A 27,796-nucleotide genomic window follows, 5' to 3' on the forward strand; every position below is an offset into this window, starting at 1 on the left:
ACGCACACACACACACACACACACACACACACACACACACACACACACACATGTATACACGACTCGATGGCTCAGTTGGTAGAGTTCCTGACCGCCGCTACGGTGGTCCGGGTTCGAATCCCGCCCAGGGTTGAAATTATTTCAATATCGCTGAGCTGCGAGTCGTTACTCCAACTCTCGTGGGCAGAGAGTTGGGTGTGTGTGTGCGTGTAAGGTCACAGCGCAGCATTACCCATTGATCGGTCATATATGAGCTCTGAGCTCTCTTCCGGGAGAGTAATAACTGTCGACCACAAGTCCAACACGTGATCCAAGACCATGATGAATCACACACATACTCACACCGTCAACAAATAAGATGGACACCGTCCAGGACATCCCTCTGGCCAATTTAGTATTAAAAAAAATCACAGAACTTGCCGAAGAATCTAATCTGCCCACAAAAAGATAGACATTAACCGCAATTAAATCAAATATCCTGAATACGCAAATGAACTAAAAAAGAATTTAGGAAACTTTCATATAACCTCCACTGAATGACTCTCAAACTCTAAACTATAAATAAGAAATAAATACACTCTCAGCAATACATGAAGAAATACAGCCGAAATTTCACGCCCGAGATGACTTTCTTGATAAAAAGGAAAGAAGATTCTTCCTGGGTAAGTAAAAGGACATTTACAACTAAATAAAGACGTTACGAAACAATTACACAACGAAAGTGGTAAGTGTATCAAGTGTCTTTAAACAAATAAATAATGGAGTAAAAAAAAAAAAAAAATGTGAACCATCCAACCTGCCATAAATCATTCGGAGCTCAACTTAAAACAAACTACGATCGCCAAAAGAACAAAGCAATGTCATAAACAAAGACTTGTTTCAAACAATCTTCAAACTCGTTACTTTAGAATAACAAAATAATAACGAGAGTAATAATAAAACAGAATAGAAATAGATAGATGAATAATTAGATTAAAATAAGATAACAAAATAAGCAATTATTAATTAAATAACTAAATAAATACATGAGACAAAGAATAATGACAATAATGAAAGCCTTAATTAAGTTAGAGCTGAACAATAAAACTACAATTCTTTTTCTCGAACAAAGACCCATACACTTACATATATACATACATGTACATATACATACATACATACATATATATATATATAATATACATATGCACATATTTATACATATATGTATGTATGCATATATATATATATATATATATATATATATATATATATATATATATATATACATATGCACATCCTTATACATATGTGTATGTATGCATGCATATATATATATATGTATATATATATATATATATATATATATATATATATATATATATATATACATATGTGTTTAATTGTATATCCTTCATATGCACTCACGTCCATAATCTTGTTTGTGTGCAATTAGTAGAGGAGTATATTTCTGGGTGGGCCAGCCAGTTGTGTACATAAGGGCATAATCATTTTATTCATTAAAAGCACTCGAAAAAATGTCGGGTTATTGCAATAGTTGGTTCGTAATCCAAGCTGAATTTCCAATATATTTAAATGAAAAAGAGGATAAAAAAGGGGAATTCTAATCAACTTCTACCCAATAGGGACAGAGTAAATTAGTGTTGGAATCCCATAAACACGGTTACGCAAAGTATAGATATTTGGTTTTAGATATCGCGATGTGATTTTGTTTCTCTGAGTCGGAGATGGAATCAGAACAGAAAACGGTTTCGATCCTCCACGATCGTCTTAAGTAAATAGAATCAGTTCCCTCGGGACTATAGAGTACGAAACTGTACTGAAGAAATTAAAACATATGTATAAAAATGCCTCTGATGAAAAAAAAAATCACGTTTAACTACACTTTTACTCTTCGTTCTTTTGACCAGATGGAATGTAAAGGTTACATATGTGCACGAATTTTGCGATCAAAAACGGAACTCGCTTGATTAGGTATAATCAGATTATATGGGACACTCTCCTGAGACCCTTTTTTTTTTATCTCTTTTTCATCACACGCGATTGGTTGGTGTGTGTGGGAGGGGGTAGAGAAATGGGTTAGCTTTCACCCGAGTCTCCCCTTCCTTAACGCAATGGGTTAAGGTATGGCGTGGTCGGGAGTTCTCATGGTGCTCTCTCGTGCAACCCATACTTATGCGTTGCTGTTGGTTAACTCCATGAAGAGACCTCTCGTCAACATTGATTTATATGACTAAATGCGACTAGATACTCTTGCATGCCTAACCATACTATGCGTGTGCGTGTGTGTGTGTGCGCGTATGTATGTGTGTTTCTGTATGTTTGTGAATGAGTGACTGAGTGATTGAGTAAATAAATGAATGAATGTATGGCCCCAAGTGTGACCAATGTGTTGTGACTATATACCCACACAAGGCACACTGACAAACGAGGTCACCAAACTATGGTGTGTATTTTGTACTTTTATGTATTGGTAAATAAATATATTGTTTGTCTTTGTTTATTGCATATTTACTGCATTGTATTGAACAAAACGGTTATAAAACCCGAGCTTTTTATTCTCTTAGTTATCTGGCCAGCTGTGGGAAAAAGTTTGGTGACCCCTGGTCTGTAGGATAGGTATGTGAGATGTACTAGGTTAAGGATAAAGAACATCTAGGGTGTACTACGATGAGGATAAAGAAGATCTAGGCTAGACCACCCGCTCTCAAGGGATAGTGTTTTTGCGGGAGAGGAAGAAAAGTCTGTAAGAAAAGGATGTGATGAGATGTACTAAGATAATGATAAAGAAGATCTAGGCCAGACCACCCGCTCTCAAGGGATAGTGTTTTTACGAAAGAGGAAGAAAAGTCTGTAAGAAAAGGATTTGATGAGATGTACTAAGATAATGATAAAGAAGATCTAGGCCAGACCACCCGCTCTCGAGGGATAGTGTTTTTGCGGGAGAGGAAGAAAAGTCAGAAAGAAAAAAATGAAAAGATAGTCGTGTATGAAAGGGGCAAATGAGTACGTTTAAAGGATCTCATTAAAGAGAGAGAGAGAGAGAGAGAGAGAGAGAGAGAGAGAGAGAGAGAGAGAGAATAACTTTGACATATGCGCGCAAAGAAAACTAGGTTTTTTCGAAGTTATAATGTCAGCTTTAAAAGAATGATAATTGAATCATGTTTTTCTCAGGCCCATGTGTAAATGTGAGTTATGGACATTCCAAATTTGACAAACTGCTAACTCAATTAGTAATAAAAAAAATTGTTCACCAAATTAACCTAATTGAGGTCTGATCAAGTGAGACTAGGTAAGTAGGGTCAGCGCACTTCCCATCATACTTTTCCTGGCTTTAATAACACCCCTATGGCCCACAGTCTCGTAGTATTCTTTTATGCTCAGAAATTTATATCCACAGTTGAATAAATCGTTTGGAGGTAGACAGATTAGAATATATGAAGAAGATTTCTCATCGTAGCGAAAAAAAAAAGAAAATCAGAAAAATAAAATTAATAGAGAAAGATGAAAATATAACTGAGAAATAATGAATAAGATAAACAAAAAATAATTAAAGGAAATAATTAAATTAATTAATCAAATTAATCAGTTGATAAACTTAACGCCTTGACCGCTTTCTCTTGACACCATAGCTGTCGCCAGACGAATTTTATTCACGTCTGGCACCCTTCCTTACAGGGTGATACTTTTACCTTCATATTTCTTGGCGTCAAGTGATTATTTATTTCTTTGAGAAAAAAAATCACAATTGTCAACCTATCATCCGCTTGCCCTTTGTAATTTACAATGAAGATTATCTCTCTACCTTTCAGAATACACCTTCGGCTTTACCTAGTCTTGGCCTATATTGTAGTATCTGTGTATTCGCCTACTCAATTACAGTCTTGTGCAATGGCCTGAGCGTACCTCACCGGGATGGGACCTAAGCCCAGACAAACGACCAAGATGGCTGGGATCTTAGATATATTTGCAAATTAAATTCCTCAGTTTATCTCCCCCTCCCCCTCACTCATTAGAGAGAGAGAGAGAGAGAGAGAGAGAAAGAGAGGCCTATTATTCTTGTTAAGATTCTTTAGGCCCTGTTCACACTAGCGATTTCAACCGCCGCATTTTGAACCGCGGCGGTTCATTTACTATGTAAATTAGTGGAGGTGTTCACACACAACCGCGCAGTTGTTCCTAAAGTATGCGGTACCGCAGCGGTTTCCACGCGGTTCAAACCGCTAGTGTGAACAGGGCCTTAGCGTGCAGTCTACTTGCACCATTTAGGCAATTTCATTCATCTAGTAAATTTATACACTCTGCACTAAAAAGGTTTTTATTGTATTATGTTCAGTTGCATTGTACTGTCTTGTTTTGTTTGTAACTTTTGTTTTGTATTGTACTTTTTCATATTATATTGTACTGTAATGTTTTGTATTGTATTGTACCGTATTGCATTATATTGTATTAAGTTGAATTGTATTGTCTTGTATTGTATCTTTTGTTCTGTATTGTATTATTTTGTCCTGTGGTGCTGTATTATGTTGTATTGTACTTTTTCATATGTTCTTGTACTGTAATGTTGTGTATTGTATTGTACCGTATTGTATTATTTTGTCCTGTGTTGCTGTATTATGCTGTATTGTACTTTTTCATATGTTCTTGTACTGTAATGTTTTGTATTGTATTGTACCGTATTGCATTGTATTGTATTAAGTTGAATTGTGTTGTTTTGTATTGTAATTTCAGTTCTCTATTGTATTATTTTGTCCTGTGTTGCTGTATTATGTTGTATTGTACTTTTTCATATTTTCTTGCACTGTAATGTTTTGTATTGTATTATACCATAATGCATTGTATTATGTTAATTTGCATTGTATTGTTTTGTAAAGTAACTTTAGTTTTGTAGTGTATTATTTCCTGCTGTGTTGCTGTATTATGTTTTGTATTGTGCTTTTTCATATTTTCTTGTAATGTTTTGTGTTGTATTAAGTTGAATTGCATCGTCTTGTAACTTCAGTTCTGTATTGTATTATTTTCTCCTGTGTTGTATTGTATTATGTTGTATTACAATCTATCATACTGTTTCATATTGTCTTCTATTGCAATGTTTTGTATTGCATTGTACCGTATGACATTGTATTTCATTGTATTACATGGCACTGTATTTCATACATTCTATTGTATCATAATGTACTAAATTGCATTGTAGTACACTGTATTTTATTGTATTTTGGTGGACGAAATTTGTACAAGTAAAGTTGAGAAAGAACGAAAGAAGAGAAAAAAACAAATGTAGAAGATGAGATGGAGGAGGGTAAGGTGGAGGGAGGAGGGGAAGGATGGAGGAATGTGGAGGTTGGAGGTGTCTGCATTGGAGAAGGAGGGAGGAGAAGATAGGAGGGAGGTTGGAGAAAGGAAGAGGGAGGAAAGTGGATGGAGGAAGAAAGAGGAGGAGGAGGAGGAGGTAATAGAAGATAGGAGGGAGGTTGGAAAAAAGAAGAGAGAGGAAAGAGAATGGTGGGGGACGGAGGAGGAAAGAGGAGAGGAAGGAGGGAGGAGGAGGAGAAAAGGGAGGAAGAAGGAAGATTGAACAGAATGGAGGAGGTAGGAGGTAAGACGAGGGGGAGGAGGAGGAGAAGGTAGGAGTTAAGACGAAGAGGAAGAGGAGGAGGTAAGAGGTGGGGAAAGGGTAGAAGGGGGAGGTAAGAGGAGTGGGAGGAGGAAAGGAGGACGGAGGAAAGGGAGGAGGAAGAGGAAGGAGGAGGAGTAAGAGAAGGAAGACGGAGGAGGGGCTAGAAGTTAAGAGGAGGAGGAGGAGGGGGAAGAGGTAAGAGGAGAAGGAGGAGGAGGAGGAGGGTCACATAACTATGCTTGCAATGTGGGCGTCAGTTACGACCTCCCACTTTACGAGATCGTAAGAGCCAGCGATCGAGCGAACCCGCCACGTGCCATCGCGCGCTCCACAAATCTGCTCTTTGAGTATTTAGACTCCGAGTGTGTGTGTTTGTGTGTGTTTGTGTGTGTGAGGGATTGTGTGTGTGTGTGTGTGTGTGTGTGTGTGTGTGTGTGTGTGTGTGTGTGTGTGTGTGTGTGTGTGTGTGTGTGTGTGTGTGTGTATGTGTGTGTAAGGGATTGTGTGTAAGTGTGTGTGTATAGGGAGGGGGTTTTAAGTGGGTTGCGTGTGAGTGCGGGGGGGAGGTTTGTGTGTATGCGTGTGCGGGTGTCTGTATTTACGTGCGCGTGTTTGTGTGTGTGTGTGTGTGTGTGTGTGTGTGTGTCTGTATGTGCGTGCGTGTGTTTGTGTGTGTGTGTGTATTTGTATGAGAGTGCGCGTGTGGGTGTGATTGTTTGTCTGTTTGTGTGTGCGTGTCTATATGTGTGTGTGCGGGCGGGCGGGTATGTGTCTATATATATATATATATATATATATATATATATATATATATATATATGTGTGTGTGTGTGTGTGTGTGTGTGTGTGTGTGTGTGTGTGTGTGTGTGTGTGTGTGTATGTGTACGTACATGTGCATTTATCAGTTTGTCTAGTTATTTCTTTATTTCGTTATTTCTATTTAGTTATTCATTTATCTATATAATTTGATCTTAGGATAGTAAAAACAAATTATTAATGGTTGACAGACTGCAGGGAACGATCCATGAGAAGGGACGTCCGATGGAATCGTCTCCCCATCAACCTCCTATAAAGCCCATCAACACCCTCACTCCTTACTTCTCTTCCTCCCTCATCCTCTTCCCTCTTCCTTTTCTTTCCATTCCTCTTCCACTTTCTCCTCCTTTTCCTCTTCTGCATTCTTCCCTCCCTTTCTCCTCCTCCTCCTCTTCCTCCTTCCTTTTCTCCTATTCCTCCTCTGCCTCCCCCTCCCTTTCTCCCCCTCCCCCTCCTCCTCTATCTCCTTCCCTCCCTTTCTCCTCCTCCTCCTCTTCCTCCTTCCTTTTCTCCTATTCCTCCTCCTTCTCTTCCTTTACTGCCTTCCCTCCTCCCTTTCTCTTTCTCCTTCTCCTCCTCCTCCTCCTCTATCTCCTTCCCTCCCTCCCTTTCTCTTTCTCCTCCTCCTTCTCCTCTTCTTCTTCCTTCCTTTTCTCCTGTTCCTCCTCCTCTTCCTCTTCTGCCTTCTTTCCTCCTGCTCCTCCTCTTCCTCCCTCCTTTTCTCCTATTCCTCCCTCTCATTCTCTTCCTCTACTGCCTTCCTCCCTCCCTCTCTCTTTCTCCTCCTCTTCCTCTTCTCCCGCCTTCCCTCCTACCTTTCTTCTCCTCCTCCTCTTCCTCCTTCCTTTTCTCCTATTCCTCCTCCCTCCCTCCCATTCTCTTTCTCCTACTTTGCCTCCTCCACTCCTTCTATCTTTCCTCCTATCCTTCTTCCTCTTCCTTCTCCCAGTATCCTGTCACGAATAAACAGCTTCACGCACTCTCCCAGACAGTCGCCCAGTGTCTCTTCCCGTACAGATCCAAGGGAAGGATCTGTGGAGCGTGGGCGGCTACCAAGAGGTGGCGGGTTTTCGTTCATAGAAAACGGAGGCAACATTCGATCAGAATGTCGAAATATTTCTGAATATATCAGCTGAATGGAAGTGCGCAACAAGTCCGTAATATTATTTTATATCATATATATATATATATATATATATATATATATATATATATATATATATATATATATATATATATATATATATATATATATATATTATCACCCTTTGTGGTAAAATGAGAAACTTTTAATGGCGACTAAAAGGTATGAAAAATACACCAAACGACGTCACCTTTAACCTGCGTGTTACACATGCTGGGAAAAGGAACAGTCACTGCTGGAAATTGAAGACAAGTGCAGGACTCGAACCCGCAACACGGAGGAGGAGGAGGGACCAGCACATCACGTGTGTGTGTGTGTGTGTGTGTGTGTGTGTGTGTGTGTGTGTGTGTGTGTGTGTGTATATATATATGTACCACACACACACACACACACACACACATATATATATATATACATACATATATATACATACATATATATATATATATATATATATATATATACAGTATATATATATATACACAATATATATTATATATATATACAATATATATTATATATATACATATATATATATACATATAATGTATATATATATATATATATATATATATATATATATATATATATATATATATTGATTCTAATGTAACCTACTGCACGACGTAGGATCTTTTAGCATATAACTATGCAAACAAACAAATAAAAAAAAATTCAAAATATAAATAAACAAGTGGATGAATAAATAAACGAGTAAATGAATAAGTAAAAGTAAAAGAGGTGAGTTATTTTCACCACAAACACCCTCCCTCCTCCTCCTCCTCCTCCTCCTCTCTCTTCTTCACTCCTTGTATTTCTTTTATTCCCCTCTTCTTCTTCTTCTTCTTCTTCTTCTTCGAGTCCTAATTTATATCTTCATTTACTTTTTTTGCCTTCTTTATTTTCTTCTTCGTCTTCTTCTTTCTAATCTTTTTAACACTTTCCTAAACTCCCTCTTTAGACAATTCTCCTTTAGGACTTTGATGGCCACCCTACGGACCAGAGTCACGCAGAGTTCTTTTATGTGATGGAAGACCGAATAATGTTCACTATATACAGTATGTGTATATGTATATATATATATATATATATATATATATATATATATACACATATATATACATATATATATATATATGTATATATACATATATATATACACACACACACACATATATATATACATTTTTATCAACTACAATACAACTTAATTAAGCCATCAACATCAAGAGACTCGAGGAGGCCAACATGCAGATATTGAAACGTGGTGCAGCCAAAGACTCGAGCCTTTGCTAGTACGTGACAAGTGACCATTCAGTGTTGTACATACATACATACATACATATATATATATATATATATATATATATATATATATATATACATATATATATATACATAATTCTTTTCCCTATACTTTACCTCCTAAGGTATCTCCTTTACCATTTCTTTTATCCTACTTCGGCGCGCGATATTGTCCCCAAGGATATAAACTGTTTATTACTGATAAAATACCACATTATTTTCACGCCCAATTCTGTTCGGTCTTTTTATTTACAAATGTCGTCACGTAACCAGTGTCGTCGCACTTTCTCGCCATATATTTTATGACGTCACGGGAGAAGTTGCTAAATAATATTAAACAAATAAATCTATCGCACTTGGTGTCGAGCCATCATTCCTGAAGGTGGTCCAGATTTGTGTCTTTCAAATCACCTGTTGCCCTAAACTAAAATAATATGTATTAAACACTCCACTGTGTTATGAGTTTTAAATCGAGGAATATTAACCTCTCTCACCGTGTTTATCATTGTTACTGCTACCAACGCGCGCTGGAATTTATGCGCTCTGCAAATAAAACTTCCATCAAGAGGATATGCGACGACCGCACGTCAACACAGTCTAAGCAATACTGGTATCCTTCCGCGGTCTCCACCGAGGTCTTTCGGTCGAGATTAGAACCCAGCCCTGTAAGGTACGCGCGCCAACTCCTGCGAGATAAATCCCAACCCAACGGAGGACGGGTATCTTTTTGACATTTGTTTAAGCAAGTTTGTTTGAATGTAGTTAGTTCCCAGCCTGGCAAAGTATGATGATCATAAGTGAGATACAGCCTTGGCTAGGAAAAAGTGAATCTCAATTCCCAACCCGTGGAGGTACGAACTCGCCCTCCCTTCTTTTTTCTGACATTCTTGTCTTAATAACACTCAAGTAGGATTTGTCTGCGTGTTCCTGAACCTGCAGTGTTTTTTATCATGAAAAAGAAATATCAGTGTCCCCAGCACATTCGCCCAATAGGTATGAGCTGCCAGTTACCATTATCAAATTGGCTTCCCAAAGACTTTAAGCAACTGTGTTGGTCAAAGTTACATTTTCCAATTTCCTGCTCGCCTAAATTCAACCTATTTAGAGCAAATGGGGATCACCCTGGACTGAATAAAATCGGCTGACGACAGCCAGAATAAATACGAAAGGCAACGTCAAATGAGGCAAGCGTATTAATGGAGATGGGGTTGAAATATGTCTCATTATGCAAATAAAAGTTCCTTCGCTTAACATGTAATATATCTCTCTATAATTAGTCGTCTTCTAATAATAGGTTTTACTTTTTTTTCAAACGGAATTCCTATAATGGAACAGAATCTGCAATTTACATTAACGTAATTACATCCAAAGCTATGACAGTCTTTTTTTTCTACATTGCCATTTTCTAATTCGTTGTTTTCTTAATTTCCAAACACTACGATGAAATTTTTATAATGGACTTTTTTTAAGATATGAAAACTAAATGTCAAAGAAATAATATATTGTTTACAGATCATCAAGGATATTCTGCAAGAAATGTAGATTTGCTGAGGGAGTTATCAAATGCAGTCTGTCTACATATGTGACATGTCGTCACATCCCAAGTCACGTGACCTTGTGACCGTAAGAGGCTAATACTGTGTAGGATCTATTGTCTTTGAAAGCCGCTGAGGCCACTGTTACTGTATCATGCAGAATGATATTTCTGGTCTGAATGAGAAATGTAAACCTGTGAAAATATTCATCTACAAAGGTTTACAAAAATGCCCTTGATATTAACTAACTGTTCCCTTGACTCCAAGTAGAAAACACGCAGCTTCATAGTGGCTGACTAAGGTCCTTGGAACCTTCCTTAGATCTCTGTTATCTATGTTGTATCAGTGTGCCTTCAGGACCACCACACGTCATTGATCCTTCATCTTCAAAGATATTTGTTGACCGTTATGCTCCATGACAAGGGCGTGTCAACACTTCTTCAAATCCTCATGTTACGTCGAAGATCCGATCCAACGGACCGACGTAAGGCGATTTTCGACGCAAGTCGGAATTACCATAACCTAAATCACTTACCTAACCAAAAAACCCTAAAGTCATACGTATATATGAAGAAACAGAACTAGGACATATGAAAATGAAAGGGAGAACATAACTATGGTACAGAAAAACGACACAATCTTCGCCACCGTCGCCCTGGCGTGGGAGATCTCCGCGAGATCCGGACATCCCTTCTGGTCAAATCCAGACTTGGGAAGACTGCCACATCTCTCTTGAACTCTCGGAACGACAACAGTGTGACCCTCGGGAGCTTCTACGGCAGAATGCCGAAGTGTTCTCTGAAATGCCTGGACGCACGCCCACCAATGAACATCATGTGGAGCTACTCAACCCTGAAGAGTTCAAACTCCACCACACTTATCCCCTTCCTTTAGCCCTCGAGACACGGACTACACTTCAAGCCTTCGAAGTGTGAGTTCGGCTGCCAAGAACTCCAATACCCAGATCATATGGTAGGGAAAGGTTGGTTCCACCCACTATCGAACCGGGTTGATGCTCTTACGTGGAGTGATATGCCCAAGGACAAGACGCAAGTCCGCTATTTTATGGGCTCAATAAATTGTTATGCTCGCTTCAACCCTGCTTTTTCAGACTAGGTCCATAGCCTCCACAGTCTCCTGAAAAATAACTCCCCAGAGGTCATCCCTTGGACGGACGCCACTATAGCTGCGTTCCACCAGCTAAAGGATTCTCTGCAACTCACCCCTGGTCTCCAACTCCCTGACTCATCCATTTCCTTTGTTCTCAGAAGCTATGCTAGCAGCTTCAGACAAGGAGCTGTTCTGCAGCCTAACCTCCTGGACCCCAGATATTTCACCCCGGTCGCCTATGCATGCCGGACCCTGCGAGGAGCAGAGAGCGACTACTCTATGGTGGAATGAGATGCTCTGGCAGTCTACTGGGATCTTCAGAAGTTCGAGGTCTTCCTGTGCAAAGGGGAGTTCGAGCTACAGACGGACCACCGCCCGCTCCTGTACCTGCAATCTGCTGACAGGCTCAACACCAACCTTAAGAGGTGGGCCCTCCACATCGGCACTTTCAGGCTTCAGCCCTGTCACATCTGGGGCCAGGACAACTACCAGGCCGATTTCTTGTCAAGGCTCCTCATGATCTCACCTCCAACCACGACTTCCGTAGAGGCGTGTTAGGCAGTTGTCCTCGCTTGCAAACGCACTACAGCTCACGGCGGCTCAGAATACCAAGGCCCAGTCGGTGCGCCAACGCGAGCTCCTCTGGGATGATCTAGGAAACGGGGTACAACTCAGAGCGCACCGACGGCGGCTAGAACACGAGCGATCTTGTGTTCCGAAAGATAGCCCATCTTACAGGGACCAATCAGCGCACAGGTTGTGACTTAATGCAGCGGATATAAGGTCGACGGAAACCACCGCAGTCACTGACTACCTCACATATACTGAAGCAAACCTCTAATTCAAAGTCTCCTATCCATGCCTCCTGACCCAAGAGGGAAACTCGAATAAATGTCCCTAAAAAGCGCTGTGGCAATAGCCCCCTTTTATACACAACTATCTTTTCATTTTCCTACAGACTTCTCTTCCACTCTCACAAACACCGATCCCGCGTGAGCTGGTCCTTTCTAGGTAGTCCATAGTCCCCTACCCACCTTGGAACCCAAAGGACGAGCATCACCACCTCTCTCAGTAGCAGTCTCCTTCAAGCTGAATCATCGCCTGATCTCTGTACACCTCCCCCTGCTGCCGACGCGTGGATCCAGCCCAGCAGTCTCCAACGCTACCGAAGCTACTAGCCTCTCTCCATCCACGGACTCTTCTAAGTGCCCGTGGGCCACGTTTTTATAAAAGAGGTTCCCTTCACTTGTATGAATGAATATTTTCTTCCCCTCCAGTGTTTGTTTTCCAGCTAGGCCCTGACCCACTCGTCACCTTCCTGACAGTGTCCCTATGGCGAAACACCCCAGACCAAGGACCACATCCTCCATGGGTTCCCACAGGGTCCATATGCTCAGACCGAGGCATGAAGGAAGTAAACAACACTGCTGTTCTATGGATACAGCCATGCCATAATAAGATATGATAATGATTACATAGCGAACCTCACTCCTAGCCCACTCACAAGTAATAAGAGATGACAAAAAGAAATTCCTTCAGGCTGCATTGATTTATCATCCATTCACAACTATTCTCCACTCACACCTATCTCCTTGCCTCTCCCTTCCTTGCTCAACAGACATTCCCCTTTTACCAAAGGCCCTCTCTACCCCATCTATTTCATTCTTGGTCTTTCCCTCAAGTTCACTCCATCCACCCTTACCTTCCCCATTCGTTTTGATAGTATTTCCTCATTCTCATACAATTCATCTTTAAAACATTTAAATTTGTCCTTTCTGGTACATCCCTTACATTCAAACCTCTGCCCCATAGTGTTGTAGGCACAACCACACATTTATACGGTCTTCTCTTTGTGCTCATCCTCAGATACTTATTTCACGTGACAGTTTTCATTCCCCTAAAGACATTTACTTGGTTCCCTTACTCGAATTTACCTCCACCTTCACTCCTCCATCCCCTGCTACATGTCCCCTTAAATACAAAATATCCACTTCCTTCCTTTAAGATTTATCTCCAACTCACTACCACTTTCACCCCTTGTACATTTCAGTAACCTGTGGATGAAGGCTCCACACTGTTTGTGTAAGGGACAATGCAATAATACTCTGCAATATGGTTATAATCAAACAACAAAAGTAACAATATTTCTTTCTTTTAATAACAATTTGAGATATTTTGTGGTTTTGTAAGTACAACACAGGCTTGCATGCTGTCAAATCTGATACGACGGAACTTCTCTTTAAAGGCCACAACGCGAGGCTTTGCCTATGTAAAACAAAAATGTACACATTCATGACAAAGATTAAGCAAAGAATCTAATATACTTATTTATTGGCACATATTTTCTATGAACTACATGTCAATTTACCTCCAATAATAACTTAAATCTAACTTATGAAGTAACTTTGGTAAATATTACACATAATAATTACCTCTCCTGAAAAAAATATATATAACTGCTTTATTTAAGTTCTTATGTTTTATCAAATGTGTTGTTATTTTTAAATGTGCTTTACAATTCTTGTCATGATATAACTATCATATAAAACTGATTAAATGCTATATTATTATCCTATTTCTACAAAACTGAAAACACAAATATCCACATCACACATTCTGATAAAACTACTATTTTGTGTTTAGTTATCTTTAAAAGAGGGAAGAAGGTATTGTGGCCATATATAATATTACTAAAGTAAAATGTAATGTGATGAGGCCATCAATCATACATAACACATACGGCTTTTTCCCCGTACAAGGGAGGTAACCAAAGTCAAAAGGCATAATTCCACTCCCATGTTTCCACCATCAATCATACTTCTGATTAAATCAGCAAAATATACTGTCAGGCACCAATTTCTCTCCAAATCTCTTTGCTACCTGAAACTTTTCATGAAATTTCTGAGCAAATCCCTATACAATCACAACCAAATTATGCAAATGGGGAAGCAGCTTACCCTTTTCTTGCTGTTTGTGATTTCTGGTACGATTTGGGACACCAAAACTCATTACCGAAAATGCCGATTACAAACTGGATTACACACATTCACCCAATCTGCACGTTCCTTGAGATCAACTAGAGAACATCAACGCTATTGATGGCCAGTACCATCAACGTGTACTTTGAACCCAAGGTAAAGCAAGAGCTGATGTTATAATGTACAATAAATCCGACACACCAAAGCAATGTATTTTTTTATTTTCTTTTTTTTGAATACAACAAAACTTTCACAATATAACTTTCCAAAGATGATTATCATGAATATTTTTGTTCATATACTGCATATTTATATGAAACAAATCATACAGTATAAGGATATAGAGAATATAAGTGATTGAAAAAATATATATGACAAACTTAATAAAGGGCAGAAATTCACAACATCTAAGTTTTACTGGCATGATGGAGAGTATCCAGATTGAGGGTAGGCTGCCTTAGGTCTTTCCGTGACTTCGTGACGGATTTCTTATTGCTGCCACGAGGTTTCTCGCTCCGAAGTAGATAGGCATCATCACTCCCACGTTTTCTATTCACCTGAACATATGTATATTAGGGTTAGTTAGAAAAGGTTTTTACATTTTTCTTGAGCTTCATTCTAATCTAGATAAAACTCTACATATATTTACACATACATACATATATATATACTGTATATATACATATATATATATATATATATATATGTATGTATATATATATACATACATACATATATATATATATATATATACATATATATATTTATATATATATATATGTGTGTGTGTGTGTAATATTGAGAGAAATAATTGTAATTCATACAGGCTAAAATTACTGCAATAATTTTCATGTATGAACACTTCGACACTTACAAGGATGCTCGTAAGTGTGCACATACACATACATAAACACACACATGTATAAAATTTTATAGTAGGAAACAGGACCCAAAGAGTGGTGCTCTTTTTCCTATATACTACAAGCAGGTAAATATATACACATATATGCTTGGAATACCTTAGAAGGTGATATAACCCAAACTGGAGCAGTAAACAAGTTCAAATCTAAATATGATAATCGGAAATTAAGAATATAAAAAAATCTAAATATGATAATCGGAAATTAAGGATATAACCAAGTTGGAACCGTACATGAATCTGAGGCTAGGTATGATAAATTGGCGGGTAGGAGAAAGGACCCCATGATTATTGGTTCTTTCCTGTATACTACAATTAGGTATATATAATCAGGTAAATACACACATAAACACACACACACACATACACAAATGCTTTCAGTGAATTACTCAATGGGAAATGAATCAATTACAAAAGCAGTGGACAGTGGACAAGGTGCAGGGATGACCTGTCATCCACGAGGTGCTAAGATGGGAGGGAGGGTAGAGGGGAGTGGAGTGTATTTAGTGATGGAATGGGTGGGAGTGATTTTGTGCCTTTTCTTTTTGGCTACCTCCCTTGTAAGGGGGAAAAAGCCTTGGTATATGTATGTATGTATGTATGTACAAAAGCAAAAGAAGAAAAGGATCACAGTGTTGGTCACGTATCTTTTGTCACCAGAAACATCAGCAAACTTGTGGGAGAAACATACAAACTATTATTCAGCACAGAACTGGCTTTCCAATACAAAGATAAGACTACGAAATCAATTTGAGAATATCTGATCTGCTGTAGATTAGAATATGCAGTGGCAGTATGGTCTGCAAATGAAGAGAGATATCAACAAGTTCAAGAGAATGTGGAAAATAATTACCAAACTGCTCACCAGCCTTGTATATAAAATGTATGAAAAGCAATTAGAAGCACTAGAGCTGCCATCATTGAAAGAAAGAGGCAGAGGGAGTGACACGATCATAGTGTTCAGGTCACTAAAGAGAAAAGATAAAACTGGCAAAGAAACCTCCTGATTTGGAATGGAAAAATCATTAAGAGGTCATGGGAAACCAGTGAAGAGAGTTACATTCTATAGGATCTTGAGAAACAGTTTTCTGTACAGATGCATCAAATCCTGCAATAGCTATAACCCAAGACAATCCATAAATTAATCTAAAAATAGGTATGATGGAGAAAAAGGCAAGACCCCATGAGCACAGCTACTTTCCTCTATATTACAGTAAAGTAAAAACACACATTGTGTGTGTGTGTGTGAAAATCAAGGATATAGATCAAGTTGAAACTGTATACAAACATGAGGCTAGGTGTGATAAAACTAGAATGTAGGAGACAGGATTCAATGAGCACGGCTCCTTTCCTGTATACTACAATTAGGTAAATGTGCTTCCATGAAGACTCCCTGCCTAGACAAGCTGTTCTGTTTCTGTCTACCAATATGCTCCTACCCTTTATGATGGAAGTATGCCAACATTCCACCCATTCCTTAGAAAGACGACTGCTCTCAGTGCTATAACTATTGTTCCATAACTTTAATTTATATTTTCAAATCAATCCTTAAGATTATATAATCTCTGAGGTCACAATGTTCTCTCTGATCACAAGTATGACTTCCACATATGAGGCAGGGGCGCCCGCAGGCGGACGCACCGGACGCACCTGCGTCCAGTTTGGACATTACAAGCATACAAGGTCCCCTATTCAAACATTTTTCCCTTCTAAAACCCTCAACTTTCAATGAAAAATGTAGATGTTTTACATACATTAGAAACGTGGTAAAGCATCAGTGTTAAAATTATGTATGTACTAGAATATATGTGGATCTATGTAGTATATAAATTATAAACAGAAGAAAACGCAAATGAAAAATGTGACATTGTGTGACCTTATGCGTCCACCACAAGAAAGTCTGTGGGCGCCCCTGATATGAGGTTCACTTAGAGATCTGTGTCTGTCTGACTTGGTCATCTTTGGGAGATATTGTAGAAATCTTATGCTGCTGCATTAAACATGGCAAAAGTATTTGATAGAACCTGCACAAATCTTTTATTTCTAAGCTACCTTCATGCAGTAACTATCCCTCTATGATCACTTTTTTTTTTTTTTTTTTTTGCTCTGTTGTTCTATAGATGTAGCACACAGTTTCTGCTCTTCTCCCTTGTCTATGACCTCTGGTATCCAGCAGGGTTCTGTTCTATTACCTATTTTCCTCCAATTGAGAAATTGCATACTTGAATGCATATCTCCTATACACTCTTATATTGATAACACTACTCTATATTTTCCTTCATTACTGTTCTATAGGTTTGTATATCATAATCTGAAACATAGAGTTGGAATCTCTAGGTTATAAGTGGATGAGGAAACGCATCACAAAATTTAAAAAGGGGCTGACATAATGAACAAAGCTTCCAATTGGTATTCACCCAGGTTGGAGGTCTGAAGGCCACTCCTCAGGTCTTAGACTCAGGATGTGGCGATTGATATTCAATCTCATGCCTTCTGACATTACTGATTAGGCCTACAACCAATTATAGGCCATTTCTATTATTTTTCTTTATCTTATATATTTCTAAATTGTTATCCTTATTTCATTATCTTCTGATAGTTTTGGTTTAACCTTTTGAATATGATGACGCCTATACAGTCAAACCTCGGTTTTCGAACATAATCCGTTCTAGAAGGCTGTTCGAAAAGCGATTTGTTCGAAAACCGAAACAATTTTTCTCATTATAATCAATGTAAATAATTTTAATCCGTTCCAAGTCTAAAAAACAACTTTTTCTAATTTTTTTTTTACTATTTTACACCATAAACTGCACTGTATACTGTTTACCATAAATAAGTGTATCACAAATCTTTACTTAAACTTTTCAAACCACCCTCTGCTTGCTTATCAAACCCTTCCGGAATAATGCTAGGATCTTTTTTTATCAAATCTTCATACAATTGTCTTGCTTTGGCACAAATTGCATCTTCACTAAGAGTATCACCTGCTAACTGTTTCTCATTTACGAAAATCAGCAAAAGTTTTTCCACTTCCTCCAATACCTGTGGCCTTTGTTTGCTAAAAACACTTGATCTTTTAGCCACATCACTTGCTTTAACCTGGTCTTTATTTTTTAGGATGGTGCTTATCGTCGATTTCGCCATCCCAAACTCCTTAGCCAACGCAGACACACGAACGCCAGATTCATATTTCGCTATTAATTCTTTTTTAAATTCAATAGTTTTGCGCACTACTTTCCTCTTTTCTTCACCACTTGAACTTGCTTTCTTTGGACCCATGATTAGGGGCTAATACACGATGCAAAGATGAAAAAAAGTCAGATTTACGTAAATAAGAACGAACACGTCTGCTCGGAATGAACTTTGATCGCAAATGCGCTACGGAGGAAGCGTCCTTAGCGTTCGAGTTCTCTCGGCTCGCGAGTGAGCCGCGTTCGGGTACGCTCGGCTTCTTTCGGTTTGTTCGAGAGCCGAAATTTGGTCGAGTTCTGAGACGTAAGATTCTCGAAATTTTTGGTCGAAAACCGATTTGGTCGAGAACAGAAGCGTTCGATAACCGAGGTTTGACTGTATATGCATCATGAGCCAGAGATGATGTATATGAGAATGACGTCATCAGCTTCCTAATTATATTTATTTTGTTGTAGCCGAGTGACCCCCATATTACGTGAACAGGTTTAATCACAGTTTCTGTGACATTATATTTATTCAGGGTGAAAGAGAATGAATAAAACAGTAGCAACTTATATTTTGTAATGTACGTATTGTGATGAATCATCGTACATCAGGCAACCTGATGTGTGCATGAATATTTGACTTGTATTGAAGTGGTTAAATCTACCTGATATTTTTTGTGTTGTCACCTGAAGGTACCATTATGTCATCTCTTTTTTTTTCCACTTTTGTGATCTTTCAGTCTGTTTAGATCACTTGCTGCAATAATATATTTTGAGGTTTTGCTTCATGCATGCATTATCAAAGTACCATCAATTTTCTGTGCTTTAATTATTTGACTATAGATGACTTTGCAGTATCAGCACAGTAAGGCAGCTTCATGAATATTTGTAGCATATACAGTTGTGTAATGCAACAAAATACAAATAAATAAGTACTTGCTTGAGTATCATTTTACTACTTTCTACTCTTTAAGATGTACTCATTTTTGGTACTTCAACTTCTATATTAAATTTAGTATGGTTTTTTATTTATTTCACTTCAACACAATTGAAAAAAAGTATATTGTTATTGGTTACATTTCCGAACAATAAATTTTCATGATGTGGACAATCACAGCACATTGTTCTGTGATTTTCTGGCTTGTTTGGATCACTCACCAGCCTATATGGTGCAATAATACTTTGAGATCTTGCTGCATGCATGCATTACCATGCAGTGCTGTGTATTTTCTGTGATTAGAGCATGCAGTGTGATTGACATCTTCAAATATTTCACTGTAGTAGTGCTCAGTGTTAAAACCAATCTATCCAATAAATTCCATCACTGATTTTGCATAATCAGCGGAGTAAAACAGTTTCACGAGCATTTGTCTGCATCGTCCTTTCATCCATTCACTCTTATTCTTTGCACTCTCTCTTCCATTCCTGACAAGACATTCCTCATACATCCAAGGCCTTCCTCACATCTGCAATAAAAGGTTTTGTAAAGCAGAGTGAATGGAGTGAACTGAAGAGGAAGACTAAAAATGACAGTGTAATGGGGGGAGTGAAAGGAGGGAGATTAAGAACAGATGAAAGTATGACCACAGCCCATAGGGATGTTCCCATCTCTTTTGTAAATTATCTTAAGTGGATGGAGACAGGGTCTGGCATATGATGAAGTGGCAGGAATATACTAGCTCCAGCTGTCAGGACCTGCTGTGGAAATGCTGTGCCTTGTATCACTTTTGACTTAACCACTTCAGTACGAGTCAAATTCTTGCTCGCAGCATCAGTTGCCATATGCACGATTCATCACACTACTCGCATTATGAAATATAAAGTGTCACTGCTGTATTACTCGTTCTCTTTTACTCTGAGTTATAATAAACACAGAAAATGTGATCAAAACCAGTTCACAGAATCCAGGGGTAACTCATGTACAACTACAAAAAATATATATATAATCAAGATGCTAACGCTAGGCCGCTGGCATCCTTGTGTAGCCACTTGTGCCTCATGACGCCTATGTAGGCGTCATCGTACCGAAGCGGTTAAGCAGTGTACCTGGGAACAGACACTTCATCTCACACCAATCCCTGAGAGGAAGTGTCTGAGAGGTATGGCAGGGGTTATGAAGTTGGACTGAGTGAGAAATGAGGTGGAGGAGAGTGCCGATGGAAAGGGAGTTAGCAGATAGGGTTGATGAAGGATTATTGGGATAGTTTGGGCACATGGAAAGAATGAGCAAAGAAAAATTAACAAAAAGAATATGGAAAGCAAAGGTGGATGGAACGAACGTCAGGGGATGACCGAGGATGAGATGGATGAATGGGGTGAAAGGGGCTTTTAGTAAGAGTTGTGCTGGGAAAGAATAAGGCAAGGGATTGGAGTAAGTGGAGAATGGTTGTGTATGGATGATTATTTGATGCAGCTTGAAGGGACTTCTTGTCTTCTCTATTTTTCTCATGAGGGGACAAGGAGGGCTGGTTGCCGTGTAAATGAAGCAGCCCTGCTATGGATGTACGGTGTCTTGCTGCACTGCTTCTGATCTGGGCGAAGGGATGAAGACAAGGATGACCCTTCATCCATGAGGAGCTAAGATGAGAGGGAGGAAAGGGTGGTGGATGGGAGTGGAATGGGTGGGAGTAGGTGTGCCTTGATTGGCTACCTCCCTTATATGGTATAAAAATAGAATTATGAACCAAATTTATTTTTGAGAAACATTTCAAATAAATTGCAGATAACATGACAATTGAAGGGATAAAAACATAAATAAAAATAAATAAATAAATAAATCAACTAAATAAATAAAAATAAAATAAAATAAAATTAGCATCAACAGTTTCAGGTATTTATGGGTAACTTTGGTACTTCACCCCCATCGATAACTGGGTTGTAAAGTACTTAAGTAGCAGTACTTACTTGAGTACCATTTCACTAGTGTCTAGCTTTAAGAATGCACTAATCTTTTCCCCGCAATGCCTTTGACCTGTGCATTGTGGTAGGGGACATGGATAACAGGTGTTAAACTGGAACGGATAATGAATATTTTTTGGACAGGAGTGGGATGGGTGAAGGGTGAAGGATGTGTGTATGCTTTGACTTGGCCACTCTCTTATAAGGGGACCCCCCCCTTTTTTTTTTGTACTACTACCTTTACTTAAATATGGTTTTCTATTATTTTTACTTCACGAGAATAAGAAATTAATAAACTATTCTTCCATTTCTAAATACTGGACTCCCAAAAAGTAGACAATCACAATACATGAAAAAAGACAACACTGGATGCTAACCAATCACAGACATCTATTCATGTATAGACCAATCACATTCATCTTTTCATACCATCCGACAATACAGATTGGCAACACACAATACACATCATACTCTACTGTAATTGTCATTAGTGAAAAGTGAAATCAGCAATGATTCTAACCCATGTGGTGATACTTGGAAGGATGTTTTCAAGTATAAAAATACTGTAGGAAGATCGATGACCTTCCAATGTATGTTGTGTGCACCCAAAATCATGGAGATGTCTGCATACAGCAATCTCCATCATATCTGAGAAAACATGGAGGTTAATGTATCTAGGCAGGTTTGCAACCATGCCAACTATTGAAAATCCTGAAACTGCACTAAAAATAGGAGACATTTTGTGTTTTAGTATGAAATCTCTCCATCTCCACCTTTTACCTTTTCTTCTCTACTTGATTCACCTCCTCTTCCTCTCTTAATTTCTTTCCATAACATCTTTTTAATACTTTCAAAATTTTCTGTCACACTCTTACCCCATTTCACATCTGCTTTCCTCTTTGCCTCCTTTACCTTGTGCTTTACTTCTTTTCTCTTTTCTTTGTACCTCTCATATGACTCCCTTGTCTTATTTTGTAACAAATTTGTGAAAGCTCGCTTCTTCTCTTCTACAACCTTCTTTGTTTCCTCATCCCACCATTCACTACCCTTCCTTCTATTTCCTCCTGTCCTTCTCGTTCCACACAACATCTTTGTACACTTTGTGACTCCCTCGTTGAACCATCCCCATTCCTCCTCCACTCCTAGCTCTACTCTATCCTTCACTCCCTCCCACTCCTCTCTCATCTTCTTCTTGTACTCCTTCTCCTTTTCCTTTTCATTTAAAGAGTTCACTCTAAGCATATCCCTACCTTTTGTCCTTTTCCTCTTTCTCCATCTACCCTCCACTCTCAATTTACCTTCCACCAAAGAATTATCTGATATTCGCCCCCTCTCTCCCCATAGCACATGTACATCCTTAAATCTTCCTATTATATTATCTACCACTACATAGTCCATTAACGCTCTATCTACCACCCTTCCATCCACCACCCTCTCCCATGTGTACTTATGCTTGACTTTCTTCCGAAACACTGTATTTGCTATAATCAATTCTCTAGACACATCACCATCAACTCTCCACTACGATTCTTTCCTGGAACTCCAGATTTCCCAACACTCCGTCAATTGGTTCATTTCCTACCTTAGCATTAAGGTCTCCCAATACTACTACATTGATGTTCCTCCCTAATCCCTCTATGCACTCATTTAAATCTATCCAAAAAGCCTCCCTTTCTTCTACACTCTTCTCACTACCGGGCCCATATGCACTTACGAAAATCCACATCTTTCCCAGTTTCACCTCCATCCACATTATCCTCGAAGAAACCTCCTTCCACTCCACTACACGTTTACCTATCTCTTCACTTACTAGTATAGCCACCCCTTCTCTCCCTTGCCCTCTCTTCACACCTGCAAACCTCCCAACTACACTCCCAAACTCACACTTTACACTTAGTTTCACTCATAGCCAACACATCCATCTTTCTTCTCACAAACATACAATCTATCTCTTCCCTTTTACTCTCATCTGTACCACATCTACGCACATCAAAAGACCCAAACCTTAGGGTGCTGGTTGGAAAACTCCTAGACCCTCTTATGCCTTTACTTTTTTTTAGGAATGTCCCCTGTGGGGCTACAGGGAGAAGGATGCCTGGTCCCAATCCCCGTCCCATTTTTCTCGCCTCTTATGATCCAAGTGGGAATACTTGGTGGCAGCATTCTTTTACCCCCACCACAGGGTAGTATGAAATAAGAAATAATGTGATAAAACTTCATATTAATCATAAAATAGGACTAAATTTTAATCACAAATGCATTGCTTCTGACCCAGGCAATGGGTAGGAAATTATCTTTCATCCACAACGAGCTAAGATAAGATGGAAACAAAAGGTGGTTGATGGGAGTGGCATGGGTGGGAGTGGATACATGACTTTGACATAGCTACCTGCCTTAAAAGGGCGAAGAAGCCCTTGGTATATAGATGTTAAACATTACTGATATGATTTATAAAACACATACAATAAGGAAGACATTCAGCACATTTCACACAAAATCTCTTCACTCAATGCCTTATGGGCTGGATTGTTGGCTGCAGCCAGCTTCCTAGAAGCCACAGGCTTCCTGCAGAAGTGAACCTAAGGAATGGATTGATTGAACAACATTAGCAAATATTACTGGTTTCTAGAATAAACAAATGAACAACACTATAAACAAAGTGAACAACACTATATACTAAGCTTTGATATTTTTCTATATCAAGTAATTTTGAGTGATTAATTCCATTGTACTTATTTACTGCATTTGATGGCTCAAGACTCCTGGGTGTATAAGACCTTCCCCTCACTTCAGCAGAGAATCTATCTATATACCATGGGCCCCTTCTATGGCAGATAGCCAAGTCAAAAGCATGCAACCACTCTCACCTATTCCACTCCCATCCACCACACCTGTTTCCCTCTTATTTTAGCTCATTGTGGATGAAAGGGGAATACCGAGAAAATATTTTTTGTGCACTTAACCATTTTGTATCTATTGAAATATATAGCTACATTACAGCAGAAAACATGTACAAAATGTGTAACTCGGTCAGCAGAATTTTGTTTAATAATACAGTATAGCTTGTTCTCTTTCTTGTAATTGTAATGCTGTGTTTAGCATTTTTCTTTATATTCTGCCTCATTCTATGTTCCTCTTTTTTGGTGGGATATTATATGCCACTGAGAAGTCCCTTTTATCAATGCCTTCCATTAAATCCTCATATTCATTATATCTATTCCTTTTCTCATCACCACTTCTTCCACCTCTATGCTTTTAGCTATCATCACTCCTCTTCCTGTTTTTTTCATCTTCTATCCCTCAGCTGCATGTTATACTGTCCATCACCCACCTGAATATCCTCTGCCATATGTTCCACTGAGTTCCACCTCAACAAAACAAGTCATGTCTGATCTCATTCTTGGGACCCCTAAACGATTGCAAAATGTATCACACAGTTGATCATTTTGGGGTGAGGCATACATTCAGCACAGTTTCTAATCCAACCTAAAATTGATCACTATTGATCATGCTATTTAAGATAAGAAGGCTCTAAATGGTCAGAGAAAGATATAGAAAAAATGGACAAAGAGGATTGAAAATTTTAGTAAGTATAGCTTTCCACATAGAAGTGTAGACTTACAAAACAAGTTGGATGAAAATGTCTATATACCGAGAGCTTTTTCCCCCCTATAAGGGAGGTAGCCAAATCAAAGGCATACCTACTCCCACACTTTCCTCTCTGTCATCTCAGCTCTTCCTGGATGATGGGTTATTCCCGTATCCCGCCCAGAAGCAATGCAGCAAGACACAGCATTGCTTCCGACCCAGGGCAGTGGGCAGGATATGGGGATGAAAATGTAATCCAGACAAACAACAAAAATTATGGCAAAGTTGATAAATGGAGGCAAATAGACAGGACCTCATGAGCACAGTTCCAACCTCATATATTACAACTAGGTAAAGACTCACACGTACACACACGCACACACCAGAGCCTTGCTTGTATAGTAGTACCACCTTTGACTCCTAACTAAGTGGTCATGAACTCAGTCCCTGTCCAGGGCTTGAGAAAACATGACAAGTCATATATATATACATACATACATATACCAAGGCTTTTTCCCCCTTACAAGGGAGGTAGCCAAAAAGGAATGGATGATGGGTCATCCCTGCACCTTGTCCACTGCCCCGGGTCAGAAGCAGTGTCGCAAGTCACAGCACATCCACAGCAAGGCCGCTTCATTAAATCAGCGACCCCCCCTCTCCATCCCCCCATGCATAAAAGGAGAAGACGGGGAGAAATCCCTTCGGGCTGCATCAAAATTTGCTCACACATACTACCTCCCCCCCCCATCCCCCCACCCATTCCACCTCATTTTTGGGGGGGGGGGGGTCAGGTCACAGCATTACCCATAGATCAGGTTTTAGGAGCTATGGACCTCTCATCTGGTATGGTAATAGCTACCAATCATGAGACCAGTACATGATCTAAGACCATGGTGAATCACACACACCCAAACGTACTTCTATAACCATGCAGTGACCATTCTATTATATCCAAGGTTACTCTATACCAATTTACCACAATGCACACTTAACTGCAAAAAAATATAACTAAATATAAAATACTAAAAAAAATGTATTTTTCAACTAACTAAAATCTGAGGGTAAAATATGAAGAAGAGAAAGAAGAAAAGGAACAAGAAAAAGAGGAAGAAGATGAAGAAGAAAAAAAAATAAAAGTTTTCTAAAAAAATTTACCTGAACAAAACACTCTGATATTCTAGGAAAGAAAAAATAGAAGGTATAAAACAAATCTTGATTAGATAATGAACATATGAAACAATCTATAAAAGAAAATGTATCTTAAAATCCAGGAACATCCTGATTAATAATATTCATACAAACATCAACTGTAATTTGAATAAAAAACAACCAGTCCTTGTAATCATTCATTATTTGCTCACATCTTTTCAACTACCGTCACCCTTGCCTCTGCATTCCACCGTCTACTGCCTCTCCTGTTCCCTCCTATCCTCCTCATCCCATACATCATCTATGCACACTTTAGCACTTCCTCTTTGAAATATATTCAATCTTTCTGGAACTCCATTTCTCCTCTATCTTTCCTTATATCCCGTAACTCTCTGCTTTTCCAGGTATTCCTCCTCTTTCTCCTTCTCATTCAACTCATTCTCAGCATCTCCATTCTTTTAACTTTCACTCTCAACTTCCCTTCCACCAGATATCGATTTGACATTCTACTGACCTCTCCTCTGAAAACATTTATATCCAGAACCCATCCTGCTAAACACTGCAAAGGAAACATCTTTCCTTTGCCGTGTTTAAGCAACTTGTTCACATATTAATCTTCCCATCCTCTTAGGCATCGCTACATAACCCATCAATGCCCTCTAAACCATCCTCCTGGTCCAAAGCATACATATGTTTATCTTTCCTCTTAAACATGTGTTCACTATCCTCATTTCCCTTTCCATACACATTACCAACATCTTTCCATTACCATTCCTCACTGCCACACCATACCTCCATGATACTCCATCTGGTGGTTCATCTCCTATCTATATACCAAAAAACTTCTTCCTTCTTTTAAGGGAGATAGCCACCTCATCTGCTACTTCAGCATTAAAATCCTACATCACTACTACATTCATATCCCACCCAAAATTTCCCCATACTAGTTTAAATCATTCCAAAACACTTCCCTCCTCTCCTCACTTTTCTCACTACTAAGGTCATATGCACTCACCAATGACAAAAACTCTTATCCCAGTCTCGCCTTCACCTGCATCATCCTTGATGACACTCGCCTCTACTCCACTAAACACTCACTCACCTCATCACTTACCAACAATGCCATTCCTTCCTTTCCTCACCCCCTCACCATTCCTGACACCCTACTCATCGAAATCCTAAACTTTAACTTACCTTTCCCTTTCAGTTTTTTCTTACTCAATGCTAACATATTCATCTTTCTTCTCATAAACATAATTACCAATCTCTTCCCTTTTACTCCCACATATACCACAAGGGTGGTGGATAGGAGTGGGTGTGTGTCTTTGACTTGGCTACCTCAAGAAGCCCTTGGTATATAGATAGATGTACCACACCCATGCACATTCAGTAACACAATCACTAGGATTCTGGTTGGAGTCCTCTGACCACCTCATGTGCCTCAACTCTTTGCAATATAAAGATACACAGAGGGAGATCCCTTGTTTTCTCACTCCATTCCATCTTTACACCTTCCATGACACATATCAGAGCATGGTGGTGATAAATATGGTCCTCAGAC

The 27,796-nt window shown here is 39.0% G+C and overlaps 1 protein-coding gene across 5 annotated transcripts in view; it reads right to left on the reverse strand.

Moving 5' to 3' along the window:
* Positions 1-13,663: 13,663 nt before the first annotated feature.
* Positions 13,664-27,796, reverse strand: part of LOC143040386 (E3 ubiquitin-protein ligase RNF169-like) — a 41,020-nt gene continuing 26,887 nt past the window's right edge. For 4 of the 5 annotated variants that reach the window (XM_076211398.1, XM_076211397.1, XM_076211393.1 and 1 more), the window contains one exon: positions 13,664-15,062. In XM_076211398.1, the coding sequence (XP_076067513.1) occupies positions 14,913-15,062 (150 nt within the window). In that variant the 3' untranslated portion in view covers positions 13,664-14,912. Of the gene's footprint in view, positions 15,063-22,018; positions 22,147-27,796 lie in introns of all 5 variants that reach the window. The other variant, XR_012967712.1, reaches the window with a different exon arrangement.

Source organism: Oratosquilla oratoria, chromosome 28 (assembly GCF_046742065.1).
Source record: "Oratosquilla oratoria isolate Oo_2021 chromosome 28, ASM4674206v1, whole genome shotgun sequence".
In the NCBI taxonomy this organism is placed as follows: Eukaryota; Metazoa; Arthropoda; class Malacostraca; order Stomatopoda; family Squillidae; genus Oratosquilla; species Oratosquilla oratoria.